Genomic DNA, 9,310 nt, shown 5'->3' with positions numbered 1-9,310 from the left:
ATCACTGACTGACACGCGTGAATCATTTATACCAAACCTGCGACGGCTGCTCTGCATGTCACATCATGTTAGAGCTCACACTGAGCACTGCAGGCAAACACACAAACACACGTCTGGTTTGCTATTCTTGTGGGGACTCTCCATAGGCGTAATGGTTTTTATACTGTACAAACCGTATATTCTATAGCCATACACCAACCCTACCACTCACAGAAAACTTTCTGCATTTTTACATTCTCAAAATAAATAAATAAATAAATAATAATAATTCTGCATGATTTATAAGCTTGTTTCCCCATGAGTCAGTCTGTATTCAGGTTTAATTCCCCACTGGGATAGAAAAACATGTACACACACACACACACACACACACACATAGGGCCTATATATATATATATATATATATATATATAAATTCAATAGAGTCTGCGTGACCTTGTTGAACTCATAACTGGTTAAATGTGACCTTCAGGACCTGAAAGCATATTTTGATGTTACATGATAAATATCTATTTATATGTTTCATAAATATCTAACAGTATTGACAAAAAGGACACAGCTGTTAAAAAAAAACAACAACAAAAAAACGGGGAAAATATCATTAACGTTTCTTGAGATACATATTTATATTTCTGTTTTTATGTTTCATATTTATATGCATACATATTTATATTTCTGTTTTCTGTTTTTAAGTTTAATCATATATTTTAATCTCTAGCTTTGAGGTCTGAGGACAGGTGATTTATGTGGTACAGACAGATAACGTAATGTCTTAAGTTTGATAAAACTAAGAATAAAAATGGTACATTTGTGTAAAGAACATTCTCATGATCTCTAAATCATATCAGTTACTCTGATAAAGTTGGCAGGCAAAATTGTGGTATGCAAATTGTGTTACGTGTTTAGTCTCGTGTCTCAATAATCTGAACATTTTGAAGAAGTTTCCTCCTGAAATGTGTATTATGTGATAATTTACGGCTGAAGGATCTGTTGCTGCAAGTGTTTGGAAGCACATTTCCATATTGTGATTAATTATTCAGCTATGACTGAACCTAATGAATAAGTAACCTGCTAGATGCTGCCAAATTACAGAACTTGGCAGCAAGTATAGCTGATTTCCTCAGGCTGCCAAATTACTCAGTAGATGCATGCCAGATTATCAGCAGAGAATAAGCAAAAGATCACTCTGTATTGAGTAAAGATTGTACGGTTAAACTGAACACTACAAGAAATCATGACATGATCAATCGAATTATTTATAATGTGGTGCTAATTCTCATGCATCAATATATTAATGAAAAATTAATATAGCATTTTAAACAGTAATTAAGCACACAGTGCCTGCCCAGACTTAGTCCAGATGAAAAGGAAACTCTGTTCCCGTGTTGCTTCACACGGTCCATCGTGTGTCAGTGGCTTTATGATTGATGTGTTTATCAATTCAGTGGTTAGGAAAAGAGAGGGAGTGGAACAGATGCTTGCAGCTGCACACCAGATTATAGGGTGGAGTGCTGTATGGGGGGGGAGTGCTGTGTTTGTGTGCACTGGGAGTTTTGGGGGTTATGGGGTGGGCAGAAGAGGCTACAGTGGGGAGGGAGCAGAGAGCTGGGCCGGGGGGTGGGGGGTGAGGTGGGAGTTATAATTTAAAGGAGCCTCTCCTCTGAAGTGTTTGCCAAAGTGCACCCCAGCAAACACAATCATAAGTCGGGTTGGTTAGGCTTGCAGAGCTAATGAGGGCTTGCACATTTAAGCAACGGCTTTGATGTTCTGGGTAGCTGGCTCCTTGTTTTTTCTTTCCCTTTCTCTTTTTCTCTTTATCCCACATCAAAAAATGGAAGCTGGACAAGGAGCCCAGAAGCAGATGTTTCCAGCTGTTTTTCTTCCCCTTTTATTTCTCTTTTGATTTACCTAAGTATGTGCACTATATATTCACATAATTCTATCTATCTATCTATCTATCTATCTATACATTCATCGATTTGTCCATTCCATCCATCCATCCGTACATTCATCTATCTATCTATCTATCTATACTTTCATCTATTTGTCTGTCCATCCATCCATCCAAACGTATAGTAGCTAACTGAAATACTTTCAGATTAGGTCTGTGGCCTTGTGTCTTTACTGAGGCTGTGTCTGGTTGTCATTATTTGTTGATGCTGTCAGTATGTTGCTTTGTATGTGTGATTGGCTACACTGCATTATGTCGGGGGGAGGTGGGGAGGTGTGGGGGGTCTATGGCCATCCATCTCACACATGGGAGAAACAGCGACAGGAAATTCCCTCTTGCAGCACCTCCAGGGTGAAATGATAAAGGAATAAAGAAATGCAAACCAGATATCCAGCGCTTTATCATTCCACACCACTCTTTCTCTAGTTCTCTTTTGCTCCCATCTTTATTACCAAAGGAAATACCACGAGAAATGAGTTCGATAAAGCCAGCAGACCGTGGGTGGTCACTTCAATCAATTCACAGCCACCACAGCACATCTTCATTACGGAGTCTCGTGAGGAATCATACAGAAAAACTAATTTATTCCTAAGATGTTTGTGATTGTTGTGCAGTCAGAAAACTCACACACAGCATAGACATCAGAAGACGCCTGTGTTTAGTTAGGAAATCACACAGTGGTCCAGTCTCTGACAGTTGCAGATTCACAGACAAGGACAAACAGTACTCAGCAGCACATGGTGCAACTTTGGACAGCTGATCCCTATAAGACCGGTTCATGCCTCAATCTGCTTATAAAACTCTTGGTGACTGTGATTTGACCAAGTACAACATGTTCCCGGATCAACATCCTTGTTGATATTAACATTATATCAGTTAATGAAATTACGGTATTTAACTGTAAATTTAAGTTAAAACCGTAAAACCTAAAACGTTGCTACCGTATTTTTTACGGTAAAATTCCAGCAACCACAGCTGCCGGTTTTTTACCGTAAATTTTACGGAATTTTTTTTACAGTGCACCCTTGTTAATCAGCTATCATTTCACACTGATTTTAGGAATAAATTATGGGTAGGGTTAGGTTTAGGGGTAGGGATTGGGTTTAGTCTATATTTTTGGACAGTAATGTTGATCCATGTACAACAAAAGATGTTGATCCAGGAACATGTCTTACTTGGCAAAATCACAGCAACCAAAACTCTTTATGAAAGCCTATCCCTGTTGCCCATTATGAGAGGTCAGATTCAGTAAAAGAATCTCCAGAAGAGTAGAATTATATCTAATACGCCGATCTATGACCCCTCCTCTGTTCTAGAGGGTCTTTCATGGTTCTAAAACCTAACCACGATAAACCAAGAAAGGTTTCTTAACCAAAAATTGAGGCATTCTTAAACATTGTATAACATAAATTCTCTTATGTAAGTCTCTTTAAGAATGCAAAAGGCGGCAATATATGAAAGTTAATTTATCCATATAATTAATTTGATTCCCTAAGCATTGATTGCTCAAAATTAAAGTTTCAAAATTGTATACATCAAATTCATTGTAATATGATTGTAATGGCAAATGTTTAAATACAGTTTAACTGAAGACTTGAGAGTATGAATGTCTTCCATTCTTGCATCAAAGGCATCTGGCAACCAATATTGTTCAGCAGTATTAGATGAGATGTGACTGTTTTTAATCAGCTGCAAAAAATCCACGGGAGGCACAAGTGTTCTCCAGTCGTTCCTTCACTCTATCCATCTCCGTTCTCTGATTGGTCTGTCTCTGTAAAGGTTAGGATGGGGTTACACAGCATATCAACTTCACAATTGTCCTGGTTTTCATAAAAACCAACTAAACTCAGACCCCTACGCAAGGCATATTCTCAGTCGATGGCCAAGATTCGCTTCAGACTTGGGAGAGTTTCTCTATAACATCTTATGAAAGCTCATAAAAGGCACTGAGATGTTCTCTTCAATTATCACAGCCATTGATTCTTCATGATCAATGTGGGCAAAGATCATAATACGGCAAGATACAATGTTTCAGAAACCTCAACCCTACTAGGATGGTATTTCACCATCAAGAATGATGTCTCAAACATTTTGCCAAGGTAAGGAATATACATTAAGTGCACTTTTTAAATGTAAAAAAGGTAGACTGTAGCAGTGCCTATATTTCACAGGAATAATTTGTTCCTGCTGTTATTTGGAGGAGTGCAGATGGCGTTCGGGCCATTTGCTTGGTTCTGGAGGCTGAAGATTCCAAGTGATGAAAAAAAGACAAATGACATGAGTCACCTCCTCCTCAATCTCAGACTTGGCATTTTCAGAATAACAACAGCAACACAATGCAAATGGATCCCAGATGATGAAGGTTAAAAGAAGGAGAGAAATGGATAAACAGACACACTGCGCGAGAGCAAAACACACATGCAGTCACAGGTTGTTGTCTCTCGGTTCAAAAAAGCAAAGAGGATTTGGATCAAGGTGGGTTGGTTACTTGCACACATTAACCCATTCTGTAACCCTGCACTCCTCACAGAGCACGTAGCAGCACCAGTGGAAGCGGCAGTGACACCGTTCGCTGCGTGCCTGTTTGAGGATGTTGTGTCCGCGGCCACAGCATAGCGACCCACAACCGTCCATGCTGGGGCTGCTCTTGTTGCAGATGCGACCCTGCGTGCCTGGCGAATCCACTGCTGGCTCACGATCACAGAAGTCGGGCGACTTCTCGAAGTACACTAACTCACGGGAAATGTTCCGCCGCCGGCCTCTGAGCTGATCTGAGCTGGTGCTCTCACCAGTTCGAGAGTTGAATACTCCGTTGTTCTTGTTCTGAGAGTTTATGAAGATGGCAGTCAGAAATTTCTTCTGTAGCAGTGAACCCACAAGCCGGAATTCAGGAGAAACATACCAGCAGGTCTTGAACTGGCAGCTGCCTGATGTGCCATGACACTTGCACTTTCTTCTCATGTTGTCAGTAACTACCTGTTAAAGTCAAACACATAATGAAAAGAATGTAGTATATCTGTATTTTTAAGTTAATCAAACGCTTTAACACCATGTCATAAATGGGAGTAAGATCTATCTATGTATCTGCCTGTTTGTCTATATATTTATACATGTGGTAGCTAACCAAAGAATGGGACAATGACATTTAAGAGTCTCCACATTCATGGAAAAGAAAATCTTTTACAGATGTACTTTAAAACACATGCTCCATGTTCTTGTACCCATTTCGGTTTCATAATGTAATGTTATTTATTTACTTATTAAAAAATATATAATATTTAAGATTAATATTTTAAATTTAATTACTCAAAAGATCTAGTGAAGAGTAACCATAAAAATTAATTTTCCTTACATCTTGAATACATGACAGTGTACACAGCTTAATCATTAGAAAATGTTTTTAAATATATTTTTCCAATGTAAAATAAAAAAAATATATATATTATGTATATTTACCTAAATATCATTATCTTGAGGAGTCATACTCCATGTGATATTAGCTGTGTTACTGTAACATTTTTTACTTTATGTCCTTCCAAAAAAAAAAAACATGAATTAAAGACAATTAAAACAGATTAAAATTAAAACATAAAAAAAAAATATTAAAAATGCATATCCAGGTATATTCAATTCACTGCAGGTATAAATTGCATCTGCATGTGTTTTTGGATAAATTCATAAGAAGATATTTATTCTTTAACAAACAGTTAAAGCAAATTTTGGACCAATAAGATTTTGCTGTGGGCGGGGCTAATCTGTGTATGTCTGCATAAATGGAAACTAAGCAGGTGATTAATACAAAACAAAAACTCAAATTTACAGTGTTTCACACCTGTTTAGGACATGGTTGTCATTGTTTGAAAGACCAATTCAATTGCAGTACAGATTAACAGAAAAGATTTGGATTTGAAGAAATCCAAGAAACCACACCTGTCTGCCCACTCTATTATTATGAATCCGCATACGAGCGTGTATATCACGGGGGGATCCTCTGGAATCCAACCAATCCCTAGAGAACCGTACACCGAGACGGACATCATGACTACATCCTCCCCACTCCCAGGTGTCCTGCAGCATCGTGACCTCATCCGGCATGGGTTTGAGGAGACTGACTGGGTGGGACGAGTGCAGATTGGCCGGCAGGCTGCCGTGGCGTGAACCAAACTCAGGTGTGTTCTCTCCTGCACCTGCTACGGACACTCCACTCCTCTGAAAAGTCTGAAGCTGGAGCTGGGTTAATTTGAGCCGGATTTTGTCATCATCCAGGCGATGTTTAGCCTCGCAGCCACACCCGCGCAATTTACCGAGGCTGCAGGCCGAAGCCACCGAATGCACGACACCTGCAGCCAGCAGTGACAGCGAGAAGGCACTCTCTCGGAAACCTGGGATGAAAGAAAGCACTTTTACATCGCAAATAAAGCTGCCAACAGGGTAAACAGAGCCTTCAGAAAGCGAAGTGCATATGAGCCAGCTGGTGAGATAATTATCTATAATGACCTTTATCTAAAATCTCATAAAAGATGTTTTCCATGGCGCAAATGCGTTAAACAATGACTCAACTCTGATATTTTCCCTCTTTGGCCAATGTAGCATTTCAATGCCCAGATTATGACTGTATTGGCTCTCTACAACTTCAACTTCAGCACTTCCCATGCCCCTTTTGCCATCAACTCACCCCTGTTGAGAATGGCACTCTGATGGGGCAACTTGCCATGGTTCTCCAGGGAGGAGCAGTTCCAGCGCTGGTCTCTGAGCTGGTGCTGGCATTCGTGAATAGCAACCTGAATGCCCTGCAGAGCAGAGGCTGTGACATCAGGGCTGCGCACACACAAACGCATCTGTTTTTTGGTCAGGCCTGCCAGTCGTAAACACACTGCGTTGGGGGTAAGCACTGGCTCTCCTGCCACCTTCAGGCCAAGGATGTCATTGCCCAGTACCCTGAGAAAGGAGAAAATTAATTTTATAGCAGTGATATCATTATGAAGTAACACCGCATGCCGTAAATATTGCAGAAGGCTGCTTTTACGTAGCATCACATGTGGTCTTTTTTAAATGACTCACATATTGAAGAAATTATGACAATGAGTTCAGTCATTAACGAGAAGCAGGAAAATATTGTATCAATAATGGATGTTTTTATGGTGCCGTATTCATTTCAAATAATATGATCAATACATATTTACAGGAACATTTTAAATATGGCAAAGAAAAAAAGTGACAAATTCTAGTGTTTTTTTATACCAGCAGTTGTGCGATTAAGTGCCCTGACACTCAAACAAGGCTGTGAACTAGCAAGAGGCATACATAAAACAGCCATGAATTTTCAAACACCCTGGTTTCTATCAGTATCTTAGCATGCCTGATGATAATCTGATGTGAAAATGACTATTTGGAAAAGATTTGTTGGCAAAATATTAATCATAGCACGCTGATGTTAATAAATACATTATGCCCATTGACAGTTTTGAGAAGTGAGAGAACATCCATAAAATGGTTAAAAAAAGTTTCGAAACTAGTATCTATTCAATTTGTACTAAAGGTACCTGTTTAACTAAAACCAGCACCAGCAACAGTTGGAATACACTAGTATCTGAACAACAAATTCCCATATATTCAATGGCAAACCTGCAGTTTGTTACCAGTAACAATGGAGTCACTTGTCTAGTATCAAAGGAATTAGTACTAGTATGTGATGATTAAGTAGCCTTCTTTTGATTGGAAAACGATACTTGGTGGACTAGCCTATATACTAATAGTAAAAACAACATTAATAAAGATACTAATTTGTTTTAGATACAAGTAGTTTATAGCTTACTACTTGTAGATAATAGCAGCCTTGGCACGAACCTTGAAATCTTTTTAAAATGGAAAGTTATAATTAAATAATAATAATGAATGAATCATGCAAATGACAATTTATAGAGCCTATATTATACATAATAATTCATTTGAATTACTGGCTTTCCAAAACAAACGGTTGATTTTACTCCAGCAGATCCCATGAACGCGCTTCTACCTTTCTACTTACATGAACGCAGGTGACAGAAGCGCTGCAGTCACAATCAGGACTCGTCCCAAATACTGTCTGTGGGGTGACTCCATTGCGCTGAAAGCTTTTCTCGACGGGACATTAAAACACCTGTAGGATCGCGTTAGAATGGAAATGGAATGGCTTCAATTGTTTGTGTGAGGAGCGGGGAGTTGAGCAAGCAGCATTTGATGGAGCTTGGGACGGGAGCGTGTATGTCACTGAGGAGGAGAAGGAGGAGGAGGAGAAGGAGGGGGCGCCGTCAGTGTGGCCAAACATCGCCTGAGGCGCTTGTTTTTTAACACGATGAAAAAGTAGCAAGGCCTGTCAAAACTTTGTATATTCCTAAAACTGCATGTGATAATCTTTGACCCCCACCAATAGTGGTCATGCTGAAAGGGCATAAATCTGGCTATGAATAAATCTAAACCAATAGGCTACTTTCTCAACTGGGACGCAATATTGACAACAATGGCATTGACTATATTTGGATCTTTTTCACATCAAGTGCGCTGAGCAACACGTGACTAACAATGTTACACGCCAGTTTTCAATGTATCTATTTTTTATTATCCACACACATTAGATTATTTTTGTCTAAGTGACCAACTGATATGCAAAACCGACGTTTAATTTATTGTAGGTTATTTGTTTATATTTGTTGACACAACAAATCATTACATGCATTAGCCTATACATTTTTGTTTCGTTTTATTTTATTTTAATACTATTTGCACCATGTTTATGCAAAATAGTTTTACGATCTAAATAGCGAATTTATTTTAGTCTTTGTTTTGGAATTTAAGTTTGTTTTTCTTTTGAGGTGTTGTAATGGCATTCTGTTGTACTGTTTTTTCAAATGATGCCATTTATCGGTAGACCTAATATTAAAAGAACCGATAACTGATAAGACAAGTATGAACAATGAGATAGATAGATAGATAGATAGATAGATAGATAGATAGATAGATAGATAGATAGATAGATACCAGTTTCTGTAAATTCAACCAACAGAAATCAAGCTAATTTAAATTGCAGCTTTAAAATTGACATAGAACTAAAGTTGTACCAAAGTGACAATCTGCAATGATTAACTTTTTTATCTTTATTATTTATTAATTAATTATTATTAATTTATTTATTAATTATTAACTTTACAATTAATCCCGAACGCGGCAGCAAGATTAATTTTTAATGACCCGAAAAGAATGCACATCACACCTCTGTTTATCAATTTGCACTGGCTACCAGTAACTGCTCGCATAACATTCAAGGCATTAATGTTTGCCTACAAAACCACCACTGGCTCTGCACCCCTTTACCTAAATTAA

The 9,310-nt window shown here is 38.5% G+C and overlaps 1 protein-coding gene across 1 annotated transcript; it reads right to left on the bottom strand.

The window, feature by feature from the left end:
- Positions 1–3,081: 3,081 nt before the first annotated feature.
- On the bottom strand, positions 3,082–8,142 carry wnt10b (wingless-type MMTV integration site family, member 10b). The gene is made up of 4 exons (XM_016495867.1): positions 7,980–8,142; positions 6,627–6,889; positions 5,882–6,333; positions 3,082–4,927 (listed from the first exon to the last, which is right to left on the bottom strand). Exons 1-4 carry the CDS (start codon positions 8,051–8,053, stop codon positions 4,436–4,438), a joined length of 1,281 nt encoding a protein of 426 aa, XP_016351353.1. The 5' UTR covers positions 8,054–8,142; the 3' UTR covers positions 3,082–4,435.
- Positions 8,143–9,310: the final 1,168 nt, after the last annotated feature.

The sequence above is a fragment of the Sinocyclocheilus anshuiensis genome, unplaced genomic scaffold (genome assembly GCF_001515605.1).
Source record: "Sinocyclocheilus anshuiensis isolate Anshui unplaced genomic scaffold, SAMN03320099.WGS_v1.1 scaffold234, whole genome shotgun sequence".
Classification (NCBI taxonomy): Eukaryota; Metazoa; Chordata; class Actinopteri; order Cypriniformes; family Cyprinidae; genus Sinocyclocheilus; species Sinocyclocheilus anshuiensis.
This window is presented reverse-complemented; position numbering and strand designations above follow the sequence as displayed.